We start from the raw sequence: 24,427 nt of genomic DNA, 5'->3' as shown, positions 1-24,427 counted from the left end.
GACATAATAGGTGCTGAATAAGTTGCTTGAATTTGGACGCGTCTCTTAACTTCTCCTTCTCCTCCATAAAATGAGGATAAGAGAAAAAGAGTAGATTGGATGAAGGACATAAATGCCCGGACATACTCGGATTCGCAGCCTAGAAGTAAGCTTTGGACCAGGTCCCACAACCGTCGAGAGGGCCGTACTGCGCATGCTCCGCCGTCCTCTGCGCGCTCTGCCCTCCCACCTCCCCCTTGAGGCGGGGGCCGGAAGTGCAGCCGCGTCCGCTGGGCGCCACGGGCGGAGGGACGCGCGGAGATGACGCAGGCAGCACCGGATGCCGCTCCCCTGCGAGGTTGCGGACCGTGAGCGGCGGCCGCTGGTCCAGGTCTGTTCTGTGTACTAGGCGGGGCCGGGTCTGGGACGGGGTTTTTAGGCCCCCGCGCCTCTGCTGACCCGCCGCGCCTCCGGCCGTTTGTCTTTTTTTTTTTTCTCCCTGCAGGCGCCATGGCTGTGGAGCGGACCCGGCCGCTGCGAGGCTCTGGCGGCCCGAGCGCGCCTAGTCGCTGCGAGCCCCGCGCGAGGTCCCGGGCCCCGGGGCGCTCGCTCAGGTCAGTGCCGCGTGAAACACGGCTCCGGGAGCCGGGGACCGGGGAGCGACGGACGGGCTGCGGGGATCTGGAGTTGATGTTAGAGATGGGAAACTTGAGACTCGGAGTTATTGCCTCAGTTTCCTCAGCTACGAAATGAGTTAACAGGGGTGGTCCAGGGCTGCCCTGAGTTTGAAAGATGAAGTGTTGAGACGGGGTGTGCGAAGTACAAGCTCTGTACTAATGTGAGGGGCTGCGCCGTGGTTGTGGTATTGCCATGGAAACACGTGTGTGTGGGGGGGGTGATGTTTGACATAAAGTAACAGTATTAATGCTAAGTAATAGTGGCTGCTGGCATTTAATGTAGGCTTACCAGTGGGTCGGGTACGGTGCTGAACGCTTCCCGTACATTACCCTGTATACAGAAGCCCTTGTAGGCAAGGCGGCTCGTGGTTACAGGTGGTTACAACTCAGTTTTGCAAGTGAGGCCCCTGGGCCTTTGAGGTGGGAGAAGTGATTTGCCCAGGGTCACCCCGCAGCAGCAGGCGGGGTTGCAGAGCCCTTACTTTATTCTATTTGTATTCTTTCGAAGCTTTTAAAAATTCCTGTTAAACTAAAGATGGTTTTTAAATAGATAATATATTCACATGGTTTTAAATTCAAAAAGGGGGCCCTTACCCCTGTTCCTCAGCGCTTCAGTTTTCTCTGGAGGCAGCCCGTGGCACCAGCTTCTTGAATATTGAAAAGGTATTCTGTGAATACGAAAGGCCCTGAACTCTCTAACTGCTGGTGATGCTCTCCCAGAGCAAATGTCTTGCTTTCACTCTTGGCCAGTCCAGGTCCTGGTGGAGAACAGGGAAGTGCATTCACCGTGTTTCATCCAGAATGTCACATCTCTAATAGGACCTAGAGGTAGAGGTTTTGTTGTGAGAGGCTGGCGGCTGGGCAAGTTGGGGCGCCTGCTGTTTCCTGCGGCACCCCCGGAAAGGAAAGTCACCCCACTGCTGGGGCCATACATTTCCTCGTTTATTACTTAAGGGCAGTAGATACCTTCCACAAGGTTGTAAAAATCAGATGCAGTAATGTCTATGAGTAAACCTTAAACCAGTACAAACATGAAAGTTGCCTGGGGGAACGCAATGCCCCCCCCCCCCCCGCCCCCTAGTATCCCATCTCCCAGTTTAGGAGTCTTTTTATCACAACACCCATTTCAGAGCCCATTTCATGAGGGCAAGTTTAATGTTTAGTCTGAAGTGGGGGAAATAAAAGGCAGAACAGCACGAGTATGGTCAGAGTGGAGAGAAAAAGGCAGCTACTGGGAAACTCGAGCCTCTGGTCAGTTACTACCCTTAATTATAAAATGAGACTCCCAGTAAGTTTGAGCCCTTGAGGTTTTCTTTCATACAGTTTAAGCCATTTTAAGAAGAACTTTGTGATAAGATCATAGAGTTCAAAGGGATGTTAGTGGTCCCGTCCCTTTCTGCCTTAGGGCCACTACAAGCTTTCCCGCGAGGTGTTTTGTCATAATAAAATTAACGGGAAGTGCTGAGAATGTCCCTCTGTTTCTCATTCTCACAGCTGTCAAGGTGAATGAGAGCTTCTATTTTACAGATGACAATATCGAAGTTCAGAGTTAGTTGGACGTGCCCATGATCACATAGGAAGTGGCTGAATCAGTAAAAGATTTAACAGCAAGGCATTTTCATTTACCTCGTTCTACCTTTGTATCCGGTTGTCCTTGACTTCCCAGTTATGGGAAGCTCACCACTCTGGAGGCAGCTGTTCCATTATTAAAGCTCTGATGATTTAAAAGCTCCTCCTTATGTTGAATTGAAATTCCACTTCCTGAAGTTTCCCCCTTGGGGCCTTGTGCTGCCAGTACAGAATATTCCTGGAGGCCCTCTAGAAGAGTTCATTTGAGACCTGTGGCCAAAGAAAGTTTCCTTCGAAGTTAGTTAATTTTTTTTAGAAAAATAAAAACTGGTGTTTTTAAATCATGCATTCTGCTGAGTTAATGGGCCTGGTTTATTAAAATAAGCCTTTTTCATGACAATCAGAGATGAAGAACTGGAAAACAGCCATTCATAAGGGGTTCAGTAGCTTAAAGGGCAATCTCTAATGTAAGATTTGGAGAAAAAATTCTTAGGAGTTAGGAGAATGTATAAGTCTTAGAAATGGCTGGATTTTTTAAAATTTATTTTATTTTAATAGTGCCCATCCTCTGAGGTGTCATGGGCACATAACATGCTGTAGGATGTCTCTTAGTTATTTGCGAATGGTGGGAATCTGATAATGTTTTCATGGGTGTTATAAATTTGTCTTGTGGCCATTTAAATAACAATTCAGATTACATAAATATAAGAATTTTTATGATGGATGTGTGGCATATTTTCTGTGTGTGTGTGTGTGTGTGTGTGTGTGTGTATAGAGGTGTAGGTATAGAGGAAACCCTTGTTCCCCTTTTTTTACTGTAAAAAATGATTCCTGGGCAGGTGTTTTGCTGTATGTTTTTAATTGGCCAGTATTAATAATAAGCTGTTGTGACATCTTGTGAATGTTCTCCAGAAAGGGTTCTTTTTGTCTTGCTGTGGATGATTTCTTTTCAGCAAAAATTTTTTAGAAATGTTATAGATGGAATGTTAGGATTGAGAAGTAAGAGGCTTATTATCTTGTGTTAAGTTGATAAAACTTTTGGTGAACTGATTATTTTTTGGCAGCCACGTAAATCCCTAAATTAATAAATCCTGCCTAGCCCAAACCGTGAAGTTTCAAGAGTATTATTTTATAGTCTGTTCACTGTTTAAAGGACAAAACTAGATGAAGTGACTGGAAAAATTTGGTTGCTTCTACTGCTTTTTTGGCCAATAACATTCTTGCCAAATTGGATATTGGGGAAATTAATGAAAGTGGTTTTTACTCACCTTACATTAACAAAGTTGGAAGATGAGAACTGGTTTTTTGTATATACCAGATCTAGGGGACATACATAGAAAGGAATTTATTTTTCTCTCCCAAATGAATTTGGACATACGTTTTAAAAATTAGTATGAAAGTCTGGTGGGAAATTGATCAGATTTGGAGGATAGTTTTTATTCTTTTTTTAATCATGGGAATGTTTAAACATAAAAATAAAGAGTCATAAACCTTCACCCAGCACTTATTTATCAACATATGGCCAGTTTTGGAAAGGATGGTTTTTACTGATTTGCTTTAGTTTTGTTCTCTTTCTATTAGGTTAGTCCCCATTGTTAAGAGCGATTTGACACCTTGACACACTGTGTAAGGCTGGATACTTGTAAATTATTTTGTTACAGTTAGCCATGGAGCAATTTGTCATTCTCCTAAGGTGGAAAGTGGTATAATCAGATGGGCACAGTGCCCCCAGGTCTTATCACCAGGTTGTGATGTTCCTGGTTGTAGCTGACTTCAGAGAGAGAGAGTTTGGTGTGGTCGGAAAATTACTGATCTTGAGAGTAATGGCCTCAAGTTTGTTCTGCTGCTGTTTTAGCTCTGTCGACTATAGGCAAATCACTTACCTTTTCTGACCTGTAACTTCCTTATCTGCAAAGTGGAGATGATGATACCAGGTTTTTGGTGTTTTGTAAGCCTCAGGAATACTAATTTGACTTGTTCAGGCTTCAAGGCCCACATCATTCTGGGGTACATAGTTAAGAGTTGTCACCAACTCATATCAGGCTTATAAAAACAGACTTGTGTGAGGCCAAATAAAGCCTTTGGTAATTCATGTTCAAACAGGCAGTGCCATAAAGGAAGTGGAAGAACCAGAATACCAGAGCCACGTAATTTATTAAATCTGCTTATTTTTCCTCCCTAAACCTTTATGCCTGAACATCTGTTGCAAAAGTAATTGGTTCTGTGATTTTGGTAACAGGTCAGGTTGTACCTAGCATGATAACTAATATCTCAGGTTTCCGCTCTAGATTTGCTCTCTGGTTGTCACATTATGGTGCTTAATTTTGTAATTTAATGCCTAAATAGAATATGTTAAGGAAATCGTGTTATGATGGTTTTGATGAAGGAGGGGTATATTATATAGAATACACTGTTTTGTAATGAATGCTTTGTAAATCTTTGTGAAAATGCATGTAGCATGTGCTAGACTTCAAAGCAGCAAGTCACACACAGCAACATAAGTTTCATTGACTTATGTTTCAGAGATCATGATTTGTTAAAGAGTGTTTTTTCAAATGTATTTTCTTCTGTGTGCATGGAAAAATATCAGATACGGTGTATTAACTGTAAAGTTGTAACGTGGTAACTAAGCATCAAGTTGTAATGCCAAGTTTTTTACACTAATTTTTGATACTTCATTTGTTAGCAGTCTTGCTTGAACGGTCTTTTTGAGCAGAACTAATACAATATTTTGATGTGCCACAGGTAAATTTTTCCATAACCTTATGGAGAGAAAGGACTTTGAGACATGGCTTGATAACATTTCTGTTACATTTCTTTCTCTGACGGACTTGCAGAAAAATGAAACTCTGGATCACCTGATTAGTCTGAGTGGGGCAGTCCAGCTCAGGCATCTCTCCAATAACCTGGAGACTCTCCTCAAGCGGGACTTCCTCAAACTCCTGCCCTTGGAGCTCAGTTTTTATTTGTTAAAATGGCTCGATCCTCAGACTTTACTCACATGCTGCCTCGTCTCTAAACAGTGGAATAAGGTGATAAGTGCCTGTACAGAGGTGTGGCAGACTGCGTGTAAAAATTTGGGCTGGCAGATAGATGATTCTGTTCAGGACGCTTTGCACTGGAAGAAGGTTTATTTGAAGGCTATTTTGAGAATGAAGCAACTGGAGGACCATGAAGCCTTTGAAACCTCATCATTAATTGGACACAGTGCCAGAGTGTATGCACTTTACTACAAAGATGGACTTCTCTGTACAGGTAAGAGACCCTGGAACTGTTCTTCTTCCTTTTTTTTTTTTTCCTATCAACAATTATTTTGAGGTGGGGTGGGAAGACCAGTTGGAAAAGTTGTGTTTAGTCCAAGCAAGTGGTTAGATCATCTTGGAAGGATTACATAACCTTTCTGTGTTTGTTTCCTTCCTTATCTATACTATATAGAAAGGGAGGTATTTGTTTCTTGCTGTAAATTCCTGGTGCTAAGAAGAATTAGAAGTTGAGTTTGGGCACCGGAATGAAGACAGCTGGATATTTTAATGTTTTATGGAATGATTTTTTTTTTTTTAGAGAGAGAGAGAAACATTGATTTGTTGTCCCACTTATTTAATTACGCATTCATCAGTTGCTGCTTGTATGTGCTCTGATCAGGGATCAAACCCCCAACCTTGGTGTATTGGGACGACAGTTTAACCAACTGAGCTACCCAGCCAGGGCCAGCAGTTGGATGTTTTTAAACTAGGCAATTAAGTTAACTTCATATATCAAATGTAATCTTTAAAATTTAGAATTATGTATCTCTTCCAATTATAATGGGTACATGTTTCTACATATTATTATCAGTGCCCACATTTTAGGCAATGCATTTTAACAGGCATTATAGGTAATTCTTAGGTTTCAAATGCCTCAGCAGTTCTTCCCAATGATCAGCTTTCATTGTATATAATATATAGGGATACTCTGTTCTTTCTTCATCCAAATTTTTTTTTTTTTTTAAGATTAAAGTGCAGTATTAACTTTGAGCTTGGCACTCATTTGCTCTTAGGTAAATACTGGTAGCTGATTCATTTCAGAACCACTTCTAACTAAAAAAAATTTTTTTTTTCTCATCAGACTTTACTTTTGAAATACAAAAACTTCAGTTACTTGAACAGAAATAAATGGGACACATTCACTGAATTCTCTTTTTTTTTAATATTTTTAAAGACTTTATTTCTAGAGAGAGGGGAAGGGAGGGAGAAAAAGGAGGAGAGAAACATCAATGTGTGGTTGCCTCTTGCTTGTCCTCAACTGGGGACCTGGCCCCCAACCCAGGCATGTGCCATGACTGGGAATCGAACTGGTGGCCCTTTGGTTCGCAGGCCGGCACTTGATTCACGAAGCCACACCAACCAGGGCTGAATTCTTTACCCAGAAAGTTAATATCTACAATAACTGAACCCAACCCTGCATTTTAAGATTATTCTCTAGGTGGGTCTTTCTGTTCTGTTATTTTTATTCTGATTAAATTAATCAGGTTTGCATATTGAAAGTCATGCTGTGTCTGTCGAAAATGATCCAAAGCATTAGTTTAATTTTTCTAAAGTAGCATCCCTGGGGCTGTTATTAGTGAGAGAAGTATTTGTTATAGACTCATATAGCCGTACCTTGTTTTATTGACCTTTGCGTTGTGCTTCACAGATGTTACCTTTTTTTTTTTTTTTAACAAATTGAAGGTAAGACCTTCTGCCAGCAAAAGATTATGACTCGCTGAAGGCTCAGATGGTGGTTAGCATTTTTTAGCAATAAAGTATTTTTTAATTAAGGTATGTACATTGTTGTTTTTAAGACACAATGCTATTGCATACTTAATAGACTACGGTATAGTGTAAACATGACTTTTATATGCACTGGGAAACCAAAAAATTTGTGTGACTCACTTTATTGCAGTGATCTGGAACCAAACCTGCAATACCTCTTGAGGTACATATGCCTGTCGTGTTTTTGAAGAGCTTGTGTTTTTCACTGTGGTTGCATTGGGAAATTCTGAATTTAGAAATAAGCTTATAGTGGCTCTCGGATTACCCCCTTGAACAACCATGAAATAGTATTGCCAAAAAGATTGGTGACTAATGCTAAAATTAACATGATATAGATTGAAGGAGGTAATTACAGTATTCCCTCACTTATTGTGGGTATTATGTTTTAGACCCCCCCTGTGATAGGTGAAAATCCACGAAGTAGGAGCCTTACATTTATTTTAGTATTTATATATATTTTAAGGCTTTATAAACCCTTCCCACACACTTATAAACCGTTCCCAGTCCCTTATTAACCTTTCCCACTCCCTTATTAACCTTTTCCACACTTTTATAAACACTGCTTATATTCTTAAACATATTCTGCACTCTTAAACCTACGTAACTTTAAGAGCATATGTATACAGTACCGCAAAATTCCGTGATATAGCGAAAAATCCGCGATAAATAATTAAATATAATATTTTTAAAAATCCCGCGATACAGTGAGGTCACAATAAGTGACCCGCGATATAGCAAGGGACTACTGTATCTTGCTCATTTCTGAAATGGTAAGAAAGGAACCTGTTACGCGTGGGGTGTTGAGTAGATATTTATTTATAAAATGCCTTCTATGTGAAAGACAGTGTGAAGGCATATGTAGATAAACTGGAGCAGAGAACGTACACACTAGGATCAGGAAGGTAACCTTGTTAAGTAAACGTCTCCATGTGGACAATGGCTAATCGGAGAACACCTGCCTTTCCAGAGAGAGTAGCTGCTGCGCCACCGGAGTGAATTATTGCCATGGGGGATTCAGGCTCAGAGTTGTCAGAGCTGACTTTTAAGAGAAGCCCTGCATCTAGATTTTTGTGAAATATCCTGATTTTTTTTAACTACTGACTTCTTAGTATCATTCATATTTGAAAAATATTGTGATTGGGTTATATTCAGCCTGCAGGCTGCTATATTATAACATCTGGTTTATAGTCAAATAAAAACAAAAGCTATAAGAGAGGTATAATCAAATGGTAGAGTTGAAATGTGTAAGAAAAAAATTCATGTAATTGTTCAGAGGAGTGATTTCCATTTGAGAAAGTTGAGTGGTGTGTTTACTTTGAGTCTTGAAGAATGGGTAAACTTTAGAGAGAGGAGATTCAGAGTAGAGGCTTTCCAAAAGGAGGAGCAGCACATGAATGACAGCTCTGAGCATGGAGCACATAGGGAGAAACTAAAGAAAATCCATTTTAGTTGTACCCTTAGGATAGAACTAGAGTCTATAAGAGATTCTTAGGACATAATGAAGAAGTAGGCTTGGGCAGTGCTGGGAACATGAGCTTGGGTAGTTTTCTGTAAATAAGAAAAAACTGAAAGATTCCTGAGCAGAAAAAGGGGCTAGGATCAGAGCTGCCTGCTTCAAGTAGACCAATGTTTCTTATTTCTGTCACATCCAGGTCCTCTTTTTATAACATATTTTACAAAATTCTCTTATCTTGAAGTAAAATTGAAATAACTTATGTGTACACATATTTTAAAAATATAATGCCTAAACTCTGTGTCAGAGGATAAATAAGACTGTAACTTAAAATAATACACCTTAAACATGTAGTGCTCGAGCACAGCTATGCTAGAAAACAGTAATTTGATCAGATATTTGCACCTGTATGTACCAACTGTGAACATGATTAATAGCTATAAATGCAGAATGTTGTATTTGTGTCACAGATACCATCGGTGGTATGATTTCTCAAATGGTGAAAAACTTAGTAAAGTTCTAAACAAAGCAAAGTATATTTTTCCTCAATATACCTGATAGTCACACTTTTGGAAAATTCAGAATAAACTGCAAATATGCTTTGTAAAACAGGTTCTGATCTCAGACAACTAAAAATAAACTTTCACTTACGGATATATGGCTAAACCTTTAGGAATGTCATGCAGACTACAAAATAATTGTTTTTGTGCACTGTCCCAATTATTGCAGTATGTCTAGCATTCCTGGCCTCTGCCCAGTAGATGCCAGTAATACTTCTTCACCCCCTAAATCATTATGACAATGGAAGCCACCCTTAAGAATTTCTAAAACGTTCTTTTAGGAGGTGATATTACTTTTCTGTTGAGACTCTGACATAGAGAAAACTAGATGGGCCAAATTAAAGTATTAGTCTGTTGCAGTTTATTTTTTATTTTATTTATTTTTATTTATTTTTAATATTCATCTGAGGATATGTTTATTGATTTTAGAGAGGAAAGAGGAGCGGGGGGGGGGGGGGGCGGCAATGAGAAACATCGTTTGGTTGCCTCCCATATGTGCCCTGAGCGGGGATCCAACCCACAACCTAGCTATGTGCCTTGACCAGAATCGAACCTGCAGCCTTTTTGGTGTAAGGGACGACACTGCAGTCATGAGAGCCACCCGGCCAGGGCACACATAGCCTGCTGCAGTTTCAGTGAGGGTAAACATGCCTAGAGTTAGGACTGTAAAGGTAGAGAGATTTTTAAAAGGAGCAGTTGAATGGAAGAGTAGCCATTGAAATAGAATTGACAGGATTTGGCATCAGATTGGGTATGTGACAAGGAAAAGGGAGATTTCAAAAACAGGTGAGGTTTCTAGCTTTGTGTATACCTGGGAGGATAACAGCACTAGTAACAAGAATGGAAAATGAAAATAAATTTGAGAGGGTAGATGGAGTTCAGTTAGCGGTGAACTGGATTCATTTGGATGTTTTAGGCGGAGATGCCCACAAGTACATGGAAATGCATGATCAGAGCTTTGGAGAGTGCTCAGGCAGAGCTAGGGAGAAAAGATTTAGGAGTTAGTCACATCGCAGCTTTGGCTGCAATAGTGAAATTTTAAAAGGAAGCATAGAAAAGAAGAAGAGAGCCTAGGGTGGATCCTTGCATAGTGTACTTAGAAGAGGAGGAGAGGTAAAGAAGCAGAACTGTGACTAAGAGAGTTTCAAGAAGAATGAAAATTGTCTGCCTTAAGGAGGGCACTGGTAAATGTTTATTCAGTTGGCCTGCAGAGTCAGATGCCTCAGAGAGGCAACTGAGAGCTGAGATCTGATTCTACAAGTTAAATATTTAAACTTAGCTTGATACGATAGTTGACTCCATTTGTGTTCGGCTCGTTTTTCTGCTTACCGTTGTTACATGGCCATCCCTGTAATTTTCTTAATATCAAAGTGTTGTTTTCATCCTGTTTTCTGAATTGAGAGCCCCCACCCCCAATCTAATGAAAAATAGCCTACATTTACTGGTTCCCTTTTGTTTCTAGGCTGCATCTTTGATGACCTCTTTGAGCACATGTTGTACTAGTAAATGCAGCAAATGGGAATCCATAGGGAAGATAGACATAAAGCCCAGAAGGAGCAGGGAATAGTGGCTCCTGAAGGCTTAGCAATTACGAGAGCCCTTGTACCACCAGAACTCAGCCTGATTGTTTGCACTGTTTCTTTAGGGTATAAAACTGAATGGCCCAGTTTTTTCCTTTTTAAACTAGGTTAAGCTCTCCCTTTTTAAAATCAAATTGTGGTAAAATGTATATAATGTAAAATTTATCATTTTAACCATTTTTAATATATGGTTCAGTGCCATTAAGTACATCCACATTCACATCCATCTCCAGATCTTCTTTTACATCTTCCCAGACTGGAACTGTACTCATAAAACACTGACTCCCTAGTCCCTCCTCCCCTGCAGACCTGGCAACCACCATTCTACTCATTATCTCTGAATTTGGGTAGAATCATACAGTATTTGTCCCTTTATGACTGACTTAACTTCACTTAGCAGAGTATCTTAAAGATTTCTCCCTGTTGTGGCATATGTCAGAATTTCCTTCATTTTTAAGGTTGAATAATATTCCATTGGATGTTTATACCACATATTGCTTATCCTCTCTCCCATCGTTTAGTCTTCCTTCTCTCCAGTTTTGCCCACTTCAAACCATTTTCTGTGATGCAGCCATAGTGATCTTTCAGAAATGCAAATAAGGTCGTAGGTAGAGGTCCTTCTGACCCAGGTCTCCCTCCAGCCAGACCTTGCTGTCATTCTCAGTCATACTGAACTGCTTTTAGAATCAGTGTCCATGTTTTAGACAGTGCATTTTGACAAGCATTGTAAATAAGTCCTAGGCTGTTTTCAGAATGCTTCCAAGCAGTTCTTTATGAATTGACCCCAGTATCTATTCACATGTACTGTATGTATGTAATATAAAGAGATACTTTAACAGGTATATACCAGAGGTTGGCAAAATTTTAAATTACCAATGTGGCTTGCATTATATTTCTGTTGAACCACACTATTCTAGAACGTTGGTTCTCAAAATATTGCTCATGCATTAGAATCACTTGGCAAGCTTTTAAAATTATTGGACCCCACCTCAGATATTATAATTTAGAATTTCTGAAGGTAAGGCCCTGCATGTATGCTTTGATAAAGCTCCTCAGATAATTCTGATGTCTTATATACCCATTGAGATCCACCAATCAAGTCGAACCCCTTATTTACAGAGAGGAGACAGAGTCCGTAAGTGGTGAAGTGACAACACACAGGTCTCCATTCCAGTACATTCTCTCAAGGGTTTGCCTAGATTAAAGTTCGTGCTCTGCCCCTTCCATAGTGATCGCTATTTTTCCGTTGTCTGAAACAGTGGTAGAGTTGTGGCTGGCGTTATTTAGTCATTTCAGTTTTGGAAAACTGGTCATTTGGTGCTTTCCTAGATTACTGTGTTCTTGTCATAATGATGGTACTTGTGTCCTCAAAATGTCCTTTGATTCTTATTACTTTTCCAAACGTAAGTTGTGAGATGTGAACTAATTGTAAGCATTTTAAATGTAGTTAAAGCAAGGTCCTGAATTGTTACCATGATCAGTATCATATTTCATCAGACGCAGAAATGAAAATACTCTTTTCTACAGAATCTTAAGAGGCTTTATAAGCTCATTGTTGAGTTGTAAATGTCTGGGAATGATTTATCCTTGATTATCTTAGAGATTCCTTTACACATTTCAAGATGGCCCAAGAAGTTAGCGGTTAACCTTTTCCGAGGTTAATCCATGACCGAAGCTCCTCCTTGACTTGCCTTGAGTAGAGCATGTTCCAACAACAGCTTTACTATTCAACGTTCTTTATTTGTTCAGGGCTGTTGAGTAATGGACAAACATGCAGTGTACACATGCAGTCATAGGCAACACCCATCATTTCAAGCTCCAGTCAGAGCTCACGATGCTGAAAGATTTATGACATTTTACCAAGGGATGCTTTAGCCTGACAGTCCTCTGTAACCTAGGAAGTTAAGGGGAAAGGACTAAACCAAAAGTTTTTCATTCGGCCCCCATGCTGTTAGCTCCGTTTTGGTGACTGCGCAGTCGTGTTACCCTCTCTGTGCTTTGGTTCTCTCTGCTGTGAAGTGGGAGCGCTAGAGGACGTGACCACTGAGGTTCTTCTTTAAGGATACTGTGGTTTGGGGGTTGATTTTCCTTCGGTGTTTGTTTTCTTACTGATCTCTCTGTTTTTCTCTTGAAGGGTCAGATGACTTGTCTGCAAAACTATGGGATGTGAGCACAGGGCAGTGCGTTTATGGCATCCAGACGCATACCTGTGCAGCAGTGAAGTTTGATGAGCAGAAGCTTGTGACAGGCTCCTTTGACAACACTGTGGCCTGCTGGGAATGGAGTTCTGGAGCCAGGACCCAGCACTTTCGAGGGCACACAGGGGCGGGTGGGTTGCCCTTTCCAAGGGTTTCTACGGTTACTTTAACCTCATTCCTTAATGTCAGGAGCCAAGAATGTGATTGATTGATTGATTGATTGATTGATTGATTTTCTTTTTTTTTTAATTACCTCCATTAAGTAACTGGTGCAGTTTCTGTCTCCTGTCTGTCTGAACCTTGACTGACAGGTCAATCAGTAGGCTCGCGAAAGTATGGAAGGCTTTTTTTTTTTTAAAGATTTTATTTATGTATTTTTAGAGAGAGGGGAAGGGAGGGAGAAAGAGAGGGAGAGAAACATCAATGTGTGCCTTTTGCACGCCCCCAACTGGGGGCCTGACCCGCAACCCAGGCAAGTACCCTGACTGGGAATCGAACTGGCAACACTGTGCTTTGCAGGCCAGCGCTCAACCTGCTGAGCCACACCAGCCAGGACTGATTGATTGATTTAAACTTGCCTTTCCCCACTTTCTTCCTCAGTCACGACAGTTAATCTCTTTATTCAAGTTATTCTTACTTGATATCTTTTTCCTACTTTTGCTTTTTCCTTGGCCCACTTAAAAACTCTTCTTTATATACCCTTATGCTGGGAGAGGCAGGTCTCCTTCTCTCCTATTTCATTTATGCCCTGTTGAAGAGTCAGTCTGCTTTGCTTTTAACAGATTTACCTCCAAATTGAGTAAGTCCTACACTTAAAAATTCAGTCTAGTTTATTTGTAGAAATAAGGCTAAAATTTTTTGGAGTGATAGTGGTTCCCAGTTTGTGTGATCTGCACAAATTACATTGTATTGGAGCATGATTGACAGTTGATAACAAGCCACTGCCTGGAGATAAGATGAAAAGAGATAAGAGGAAAGAAACACATATCTGAATATCTCCTAATAATTTTATAGCAGCCTTAGTTTGTAAAAGCTGGTCATTTGATTATAGCCTGGAGACTGAGCTCCCTGAGTGCATTGTGCTTTGGGATTTTGTGCAGAAATTGTGGTGAGCTCTTTCCCAGACTTTTGGGCAGCAGCTCTCTTCTTTCTTTTCCCCCTGTGCACTGCATTTACCCCCGAAAATCACAGACCATGCTCTTAAGCATCACGTTTTATGAGCTGCCTTTATGGACTTCCTAAACAGGTTGAGTTCCTCTGCTCTAGGTTTCTCAATAACCTGTATTTTTATGATAATACTCATCATACAAGGAAATATGGTAACCTTGATTTCTCCACCAGATGGTAAGCTCCAAAAAGAAAAGGGATCCTGCCTGTCTTATTTTTTCTTTTCTTTCTTTCTTATTCCTCACCCAAGAACATGCTTATTATTGATTTTAGAGAGAAGGGAAGGAAGGGAGAAAGAGAGGGAGTGAGAGAGGGAGAGAAACATCATTTGGTTGCCCAGGCATGTGCCCTGACCAGAAATTGAACCCACAACCTTTCAGTTTATGGGCCGACGCCTAACTAACTGAGCCACACTAGCTAGGGCCCTGCCTGTCTTTTCCCTTAGGTCCTGAGTTCTTTGCACCTTACCTGGTACTCAGTAATTCTTCGAAGTAAACCTAGATGTTTTATTGCTAAAAGCAAAAACTTTTTTCCATTTTTTTTTTTTTGTCATCCTGTATATTTTCCTCAGTCAGCTATCTGCTACCACTTGTTTATTATAGAAATTAGTACTTGAAGATACATGATTTACCAGGGAACTTAAATGTTCAACTTAGTGTACTATTCCACAGTGTCAAGATATATATTGACTACCAGGTGATTTTATAACTCAACAACTTTGAGAGCCCTGCTCTAAAAATTTCCTCCTTTCTATTCCCTGGACATTGCTGTGGCTTTTCCTAACTCCATGCCTTTGCTGTTCCCTCTACCTGCAATATTCTCTTGTCTTTTCTTGATAAATTCTACTCATCCTTCAGGGCCCATCTCCAATATTGTCTCTTCCCTGAAGTCCTCCCTGATACCCCTGGGCCGAGTTAGTCATTCTCCTTGGTGTTTTCCTAGCAAGAGGTAAACATTTTGTTTTTTCTGGACTTCATCCACTGCTTGCTTAGATGGAGTTCCTTAAAGAAAAGACCAACATCTTCGTCTTTGGGTCCCCAGTGTTTCTTTAGAGTTTGGCAGACACTGAAAAACAAATATTTGAGTACTTGTATGTCCGGGCATTGTCTTAGGTGTTGGAGGTATAGCTGTGAAGAAAAGCAGACAGTTTTGAGGAAATAGCTTAATCTGGCCTTTGAGATCCTTGTTTGGGTTTTGTTTTCTCATTATACTGGCTTTTCCTGAGTATAGTTATTATTTTGCAGCATATTCTTGATATTTTGACTCAACTACAATAAATAGTGCAAATACGAATAGGGCAACCTATGCTCGTTAGATTTTCCCTGCATAAGCTAGGTAAGTTTTGTATTGTGTCAGGCAGAGTCCTTAGAAGAAATGCCATTCTCTCCAATGAGAATTTTGAAGTGGATATGTTTTTTTAATCAGAAAATTACTAGTTGAGTAGTACCATTCTTATTGTGGCTCTGGTTGAGAAATTATAAAATTGAACAGCTAAGGAGAATAAACACTGTTGAATTCTGTTATAAATCAGACTCAGACATGTTTTAACTTTGTATCTGTTATATATGTTAGTGTTTAGTGTTGACTACAATGACGAACTGGATATCTTGGTGAGTGGCTCTGCAGACTTCACTGTGAAAGTGTGGGCTTTATCTGCTGGGACGTGCCTGAACACACTCACTGGGCACACGGAATGGGTTACCAAGGTAGGAAGACAATCTCCTTGATGTCGGTCTTTTCGGGGATGGGGTGGACGGTACATGCTGCCTCATAAATAGTAGGTGAGCCATAAGATGGAATAGGTGCTACCACAAAGCATGATGGTGTACAACAGTGACCAGCACGTAAAAGACATACTGTGAATATGGATGACTGATGGAAATATGCCCTCAATGTAGTAGATGGCTACAGGGAGTAAATAAAACAGAATATATACAAAAAACAAAAACAGCTGTAGAGTATGATACCAGTTTCTGAATGTGTTTATGTACCAAAATGTAGAAGATGATTATTTCTTGTGGAATTGTGGGTGCCTTCTCCCTTTGGAAGAGTGTATTTCTTTTTTAATCAAAAAAGCAGCTTTCACTTTGAAAAAGGAAAGAATTGCAAGAAGTAGGACAAATAAACACGTATAGGACCTTTAAAAAAATATTGTGATGTTGTCTAGTTTCCACTAAAAGATTGCTATTAAGATGAAATGCAGTATTAATAATGGAAATGCCACGCAGAAACCCTTGAACTTACCATGCTGTTTTGTGAGGGGCTGAGGACACAGGAGTGAGCCACACAGACTGAGACCTAACAGAAATGTTAGTCTAGTTGGTGAAATAGTTGTTGAACAGTAACTTCACATGTAAATACATAATTACAAATAATGTTAAGTGCTCTGAAGGAAAAGTGCAGTGTTCTATGAGAAAGTCCAGGAAGGTATTAATTCATTCAGGGAAAGCTTTTTGAGAAGGGACAAAATGTGAAGAATAAATTAGAGGTAGCTGTGTAGAGTAGTGGGATGTTTCAGAGGGTGCAGTATGTGCCCAGGCCCTGAGGTAGGAAAGAACCGAGAACATTTGATGACCTAGAAGGCCAGTGGAGCTGGAGCGTGCTATTCTTGGAGGGGGTGTGAGACAGTGGCCATCTGTGTACCTTATTTGGCCATTTGAAGGATTTTGGATATCCTAAGTATGGTAAGAAGCAATGGTGAGTTCTGTGCAAGGGTCTGGTGTGACTTGTTTTAAGTAACTGCTGAGTTAACAGTGGGTTAGAGTGGGGCATGAATGGATACAGGTGGTCACTTAGGCTTTTGCAGTATTTTAAGCAAAAGATACCCATGGCGTGGACTTCAGTGTTAATGAAGGCAGAGAAGGGCACATGAGAAGGGTATGTCTTAAGCCAACTGAACTTACCGACCCATGGGGAACAAAGAGGAGAGTCAGAGAAGACTAGTGGGTTTTACGTTGGGTGGTGATTGTGTCTTTCTGAACTAGGTGGAGCTAAAGGGTAGCAGTTTGCGAGAAGGTTGGTAGTACCACTGAACCATGAAAACAGTTAAGATAGTAGATTTTACGTTATGCATATCTTACCACAATAAACAATTGGGAAAAATATTTTTGTATTGGGCCCATTGAATATTTAAATAGAGAAGCTATATAAGGCAATTTGGTGTTGGGTTAAAAATAGGGAATTTAGGGCCAGGACTCTGGCTGTAATGTCCTAGATAAGTTCCCCCTCCCTCAAGTTTCTCGTCATCTGCTAAATGTTCCTCTGAATATTGAATGAGATGATGGGACAGTACCCATCAGGGTGCCTGGCACTTAGCAGATCTGTCAGTTTCAGCTGAATGAGTAAGCCTGGCCTCCCAGCTCACTTTGTGCTGATTTATTACAAAAATAACTAGAACCTAGTATTTATGGGTTACCACAAGTGCTAATGGAATGTTGGCTTTTATTGCATTGTTTTATTGTTATTTACATTGTTTTATTTCATTTTCATTGCAGTTATGAAAGTTAATAAGTACCTCATCCCCTATTAAAGATGAGGAAACAGAAAGAGGCTAGATGGTCCTGTTCAAGGTTACAAAATCAATGTGTGGCAGATTCTGGTCCCGTGTCTAATGCTTTTTTCCTTTATAATGCACATGCTTATGAAAACAGATGATTTGAACCTACTTCTATGTCTGTGGTTTTTTTTCTTTCCTATTCCTCACATTTTCTGTAAAGTAACATAATTTTTAAAATCCTAATGTTTGCTTCCAGACTAAAGCCAAGATTAAATGCTGCCAACATTAAATAATTTCAGAGCCAACTGATAATTTAGATACTCTGGTTATAGTAAAACTCAGTAGAGGTTAACTTGGTCATATAGTTATATAGCTCAGCTATTCTAGCATACGATATCATTTCAAGCTCTTTTTTTGTATTTTACTTTTTAAAAAAACCACATAGGAGCATTGAAAGGATCCTTCTGTAACATGGATGTTTATATTTCTAGGTGGTTTTGCAGAAGTGCAAAGTCAAGTCTCTCTTGCACAGCCCCGGAGACTACATCCTCTTAAGTGCAGACAAATATGAGATCAAGGTAAACTTTTTTCTGTTTTTTACCTCATCAAAGAAAAACTGGCAAATATAAGAACATTAAAATTAAATTAAAGTGGAAATTTCAAGGTAGACAGGAATGTGATAGTCCAAGCCATCGTAAAAGAGAAGTGTTCATGATCTCTGTGTTCTAGGCAGTTTCTAGCCCTGATTTTTAAATGAAGAAAAGAAAATCCACAGAAAATCATCTTCAATACATTTTTTAAAAAATCTTCCTTACCCGATGATATATTTACTGATTTTTAGAGAGAGAGAGAAACATCATTGGTTTCCTCCTGTATGTGCCCTGACTGGGGATAAAACCCAAAACCTAGGTATGTGCCCAGACCGGGGACCGAATCTGCAACCTTTTGGCTTATGGGGCCACGCTTTAACCAATTGAGCCGCCTGGCCAGTGCCATTCTGTTTTCTGAAGACACACATCTTTTACCCTCTTCAATTCTTAGGTCTAAACTATGAAAACAAAAACATTTACTTTTATAATAATAAAAAAATTTGCAAAAAGTTAACAGAGCAGTCTTACATATGTTTTTAGTGCAGCCTTTGCATTGTTTCACGTGGTGGTCATTATCTTCATCGTGGAAACTGATGTGCCGAGAGAGGTTTAAATATTTTACCTGAGACAGCGCGGCACATAGGTGCAGAATCAAGAGTTTGAACCCACGCCTCTCAACTATAGAACCTGTGGTCTTTCTAGTTTACTGCAGTTAGTATCTGAACTCAGCACATGAAAACCACATGAAGGACAAGCTTTTTCTCTGGTGATGTGATCTGTCATCTTTCTTGATTTTCTTTTATCTGTAGATTTGGCCAATTGGGAGAGAAATCAACTGCAAGTGCTTAAAAACATTGTCCGTCTCTGAGGATAGAAGTATCTGCCTGCAGCCAAGACTTCATTTTGATGGCAAATACATTGTCTGTAGTTCAGCACTGGGCCTCTACCAATGGGACTTTGCCAGTTATGATATTCTCAGGTGGTGTTTCCTTGGACCTTTATTTTTGACAGTCCTTTGCAGTTAGTTGTTTTTTTTTCCCCTTTTTTCTTTTCTTCTGTTTTCTTCTTTCTCTGTCTTTCTCTCTTTTCTTTTGTTGCAGCTTAATAGTAAAGACAGGACTAAATATTGGATAAACCAGTCACTAACTCGCTTTTGGGAAATCTTTATATCAGTTATATAGGGTTATATGCTGAAAACTGCACACATAAAAATGTTTTTGAGGCATAATTAGGAAGGGGTGTATGTTAGAACCTAGATAGTCCGGTATCTAATCCCTCCCCTTACTCTTGAGTCACTTCCCCCTTCAGAATTAAACACGCTTTTCTGGAAAATGAAGGTCTTGGATGGAAAGATCTTTCACATCTCCTTTAGTTCTTATATTTTCATTTCTGTTTCCTAGTTAGTTGAAAGGATTGAGTGGCCTTCTGCTGACTAGTAGAAGGATGGATATTTAGAGAAAAATAGACTTTTAGGGTTTATTTCTAGAAATAAATAAGAAACGGTCCATGGACAAGTAATTTGTGATTCCCTACATACCACGGGCCCCTCTTGGAGATTGGCGGTACTGTTAGCGCACTGGAGGCCTATGGAAGCCAGAGCCTCCTTATGGTGATTAAGAGAACTTACTTTGGTGATAAACAAACCTTGGTTTAAGATCTAGTGCCATCTCTGATGAGCTTTGTGATATTATGTAAGTTTGTTAACCTCTCTCTGGCTCAATTTCTTGCCTGTAAAGTAAAGATTAAATGAAATGCCTGTAATGATGACTTAGCACAGGACCTGGCAGATATTTATGACTAATAGCTCTGAGAAACCCTACATAAAGAGACCTGTTTGAATTTCTTTAACCTACTGTACCTAACATCCACAGTGCACAAAGCTCCTTTTTTTTTTTTTTTTCGAGGAACAATCATTTATTAATAGCTCTCAGAATTAGTGTTCTATAGCACAGTGGCTTGGGGAAGTACAGAAAATTGAATGTTCTCTTTGTTGTTTTTATGCATATGACTGAAGTCATCTTGTTTGGAACCTGATCATACTGGCCAACAGGACTTTGGTGGACTGTCTCTCTGCTCATAAAGTTACAACCCCAGTTATGTCTCTCTCAAGTCACGCCTGCATTTCTAACCAGTTAGGTTTCCAAGCTGTCTGTGCCTTGAGGGAAAAAAGACCAGAACATATCCTGGAAAATATTAGTTCAAGCTCTTTGTTTTATAAACATGGAATCTGAAGCCGAGAGAGCATAGGGGCCTTGTCCAACATCCGACGGCACATGCTGGTCCAGTGCCCACCCACCCACCCATTTGTCTGTCCGTCCATCCATCCATTTATCCATCCATTTATCTGTGCCTGGATCATCCAGCAAACTTGTGCTTAAGATACCAGCTAGCCAGAGAGAAGGAACTTTTGAAAGAACTTGATATTTGCAAAGAAAAAAATCCAAGTAGTCACCATGGGGAAATCAGTCTTTTACAGTTTAGTATTGTTTATGCTTTGAATTAAAATTTGCGAGGGAATGACGCAAAGGCAAGGTAAAATAGAGATATCATAGTCTTCAATGCTTACAGTCACCAAAGGTTTTAATTTGATTCTTTCTCACGTGTGCTTCTTACTCAGAATATATAGTATAGAGAGTCCAGGGACCTGGCTGAAAGTTGTTAGGTTTTGGTGTTTGGATCCACTAGTTTTAAGCGATAAATCTACAGGATTGTTTGCTGCTACAGAGTGGTAGGGTCAGATTTTTTTCTTTGAAAGGGGGCTACTTTATCTCTTGCTTCCGCCCCCCACCCCCACCCCCCCAAACACAAAGAAATGAACCTCTTTTGAAATCTTAGTGCAAATCCTATGGTCTCAGTTGCTAAGACCAGACAGGGGTAACTTACTCTTTGAAACTAATTGAAAAGAAGCAAAGTACAAATGGCAGATGGCAGAATATTGCTTAGTTCATCTAAGATGCAGTCACTGGAGCTAGGTTACATCAGCACAGCAGGCAGGGTTATTTAGGTTCAGGGGCCCAGCCTGCACCTCAGGGCCGTCCTTTCACAATTCTGAAGTTATCAACAGGGGTTGCTATGAGCCTGTCAGGACACGAATTCTGTTCTGCAACATATCTGTGCTTCCGTGTTTGGAGTCAGCTCTCCTTTACCAGGCTAAAGTCCTAACCCCTAGGCACCTGGTTTTCTAAGTTTCTGGTTATTTCCTGCTCTGCATCGATGATGTGGGACTTACAGACTTCCTTGCTGTTTCTCCCAGTTTCTTTGGCTCTCTTTTGTAGGAATTTTTATTTGCCTGTATTTCTTGTGCCATTGCTGTATTCGTTAGCCGATATTTATTGAGTACCTACCTATGGGCTAGGCACTGTGATGGACCTTGGGAACCAGCAGAAATGCTTACCAAACTGGTGGAAATTACTAGCCAGCAGAAGGGAGGACTGACATTAAGTCGCTAATTCCATACAGATGTTTTGATGGTTGGGCGAAGAGCAACATAGTGTTGGGTACTTTGAGATCTCACCTAGATTGAGGAGTAAGAGAAAGCTTCTTTGGGGAAGAAGTGTAGGCTGAGTATTTGCATAACTCAGTGCCAGGGACATGCAGTGAGGAGCATCGGAGACGGAGAGCCCTGTGTTCAAAGGCCCCGAGGCTGAGGAGTCTGGTGCATTTGAGGAACTGAAAGGCCAGTGTGGTCAGTTCAGTAGAGTTCAGTAGAGAGCAGTAGAAGGGTTTAACAATTTAAATGAGGTGGTAATAGGATTAGATTTTAGTGTGAGGTTAACAGATTGAAAGGGGCCAGGAGTAGTTAGGGGGAGGAGACCAATTGCAAGTTCTTGGCAGTGCAGTCAGAAGACGGTGTCTTAGATCAGAGTTGTGGCAATTCAGATAGCAGTAAATAAATTAGAGGGAAATTTAGGAGGTAAAATCAATAGATCTTGGTGATTGAATTTATGGTTTGAATAAAGTGGAGAGTTGGATGGTTGCCATGTTTCCTGCTTTGAGCAACTGGGTGAATGAGCAGCCAAGGGAACAAAAGAAGAGAGACAGGTTTGGCTAATAAGTTCAGGTTGAGTGTGAGAAATATGTCTTCACGACTAAGTCCCCTCCCTTTCTAGCATCAAACGGAAGTCTGCTCTGTGCAGCGCTCTCCCCCTTGAACCCTGGTTCTCTCTTCAAGAGTTTGTAATGTCTGGCCTCTCCCCTGTCCTTTGCTGTTACGTGGTGATGATCATGTCTGCTTTCCCTGTCCCTGCCAGTTCTTTCTCCCCCTCTCAGCTGATATCCTTCAGCTGTTTCTTGCTTTTCCTGGTTGCCTGTCCCTGCCATTCTGGTTGACCTCTTTGACATAACTCTAGTTGGTAGTGTCCTTGTTAAAACATAAACTAACCTGGTCTTTCATGGGGCCCAAACTTACTGTCGCTGCAGAGCAAACTTGGTAGGTCCCTCAGCTTGTAGCTCTTTTCCTATTGCCTCCAAAGAGGGCATCACCTTTTTATTGTCATTCTTTTACTAAGTGTGCAGACAACAGAGACTTAGGGGTTTTATTTCCATTTGTGCTGTCGTTTACCTAGATCGCTCCCATTTTGTACCTTTGTTGATGTTTTGGGAACTGCGAACCGGAAAAGGTTAAGGCTGTTCTCCCAATTCCCCCAGTTTTCTCTGACAAATTTTTATGAATCTATTATTAATGCATGTTTCTGGATTATATGGGAAATTTTTAGTATCTTCAGTCTCTACCATGTTAGAGAGGAACCGATACGTGTTTGCTGCCTGCTGAGAATAGCACTTGAGTCACTTGGTTCTCATTTTTTGTTTGGGAGGCTCCCCCTAAGTCAGTATTCTAGGATTTGATGAATAAATCTTTTCGCCTAGTGGGAGGAGTTGAGTCTTACATTCTAGTTCTATCTGGTAGTTGACTAGTTGCAAATCTTTTGCCAAAGTATTCCCTTGGCTAGGCCTGAGTCTTCACACCTTGTAAATGAGAATGTTCCGTGAGATAATCTGTAAGACCCTTTCCAGCTCTGATGGGCGTTTTGTGCTTTTATAAATGTTCATCAAATACTGCCTTTCTCCTTACATGCCTCTGTTACCATATTTGTGAACTCTTCCCCCGGCCTCTGTTTTTAAAGTAGGCTGAACTTTTTGTCCCCATTTTCCTTTTTATCAAAAACTTTTATTTAACTCCGAATTTGCTTGAATTTTTATTGGTTTTAAGTGTGTTCAGACAAAGTTACAGTAGCATAAACAAAAGCAAAGTTGCCTTCTGGTTCATGTTATCACTCTCATTTTTGTAGGGTCATCAAGACTCCTGAGATACCAAACTTGGCCTTGCTTGGTTTTGGAGATGTCTTTGCCCTGCTGTTTGACAACCGCTACCTGTATATCATGGATTTGCGGACAGAGAGTGTGATTAGCCGCTGGCCCTTGCCAGAGTATAGGAAATCAAAGAGAGGCTCGAGCTTCCTGGCGGGCGAAACTTCCTGGCTGAATGGACTGGATGGGCACAATGACACAGGCTTGATCTTTGCCACCAGCATGCCTGACCACAGTATTCACCTGGTGTTGTGGAAGGAGCATGGCTGATGCCACGGGCCACCACTGCTGACTGACTGTGGGTGCCTGGGCTGCAGGTTTGGAGTGCGACCTCTGTGGCAGCCGACTGCATGAACCAAAGTTCTCACCTAGTGGTATCATCACGCAGTGCACAATCATTTATCTTTGTTTGCCAGGGGCCAGGGCTCTGGGTGGGGGGGCTCGTTTTATTGACATACAGCGCAGCATGCTAATGGGGTACACTGTTGACTTCATTTGTACTTAGTTATGTTGGTCAGTAGAAGAGGATGCATTTTGGGTTCATCTTTCTTGAATATTGATTTTAAGTAAAGAAATTTAAATGGTTTATTAATCTGCTAATTGGTTGCCTATAAAAACACATTCAGTCTATTATTAAAGCTTTTTACCATTGCCTTTTTTTCTTTTGAAGTTGAAGCAAAGGTGCTATGATGTTTTACAGCAACTTTCCTCACATGGGGCTTAGCTTTTATAACCAGTGTTACAAAGACCACCAAGTCCTGTGACATTCGAAAACTTGCCACCAAATACCAGTTCTAAAGAAAATCTGTCTTCCAGTACACATCCAGGTCTATAAATTGGTTGTTTGTAATGCATTGTAATTCCTAGTTCCTGGCAGAGTCAAGGTCAACCATGTCTTGAGATGTGAGGGAGTCCTGTAGTTCTTGTTTCCATCTGGAGCAGGCTGGCCCTTGGTCTCCCACAGTGTAGGTGACTGCACAGAGGTGACATGGTGCAGCAGAAAGAGCTCTGAGGTGGAAGATTGAAGGCTGGCTCTGTTACCTGGGAACCCCGCGGCCTCA

At 40.7% G+C, this 24,427-nt stretch overlaps 1 protein-coding gene across 1 annotated transcript; it reads left to right on the top strand.

The window, feature by feature from the left end:
- The first annotated feature begins 307 nt into the window (after positions 1 to 307).
- Positions 308 to 24,035, top strand: FBXW2 (F-box and WD repeat domain containing 2). The gene is made up of 8 exons (XM_090274641.1): positions 308 to 370; positions 485 to 593; positions 4,971 to 5,480; positions 12,743 to 12,937; positions 15,546 to 15,679; positions 17,961 to 18,047; positions 18,869 to 19,038; positions 23,348 to 24,035. The coding sequence occupies exons 1-8, from the start codon at positions 320 to 322 to the stop codon at positions 23,634 to 23,636; spliced, it is 1,545 nt and encodes a 514-aa protein (XP_090130767.1). The 5' UTR covers positions 308 to 319; the 3' UTR covers positions 23,637 to 24,035.
- Positions 24,036 to 24,427: the final 392 nt, after the last annotated feature.

Source organism: Furipterus horrens, unplaced genomic scaffold (genome assembly GCF_987537825.1).
Source record: "Furipterus horrens unplaced genomic scaffold, mFurHor1.1.pri manual_scaffold_4, whole genome shotgun sequence".
Taxonomy (NCBI): Eukaryota; Metazoa; Chordata; class Mammalia; order Chiroptera; family Furipteridae; genus Furipterus; species Furipterus horrens.
Note: the sequence above shows the minus strand (reverse complement) of the source record. Positions and strands in the feature narration are given on the sequence as shown.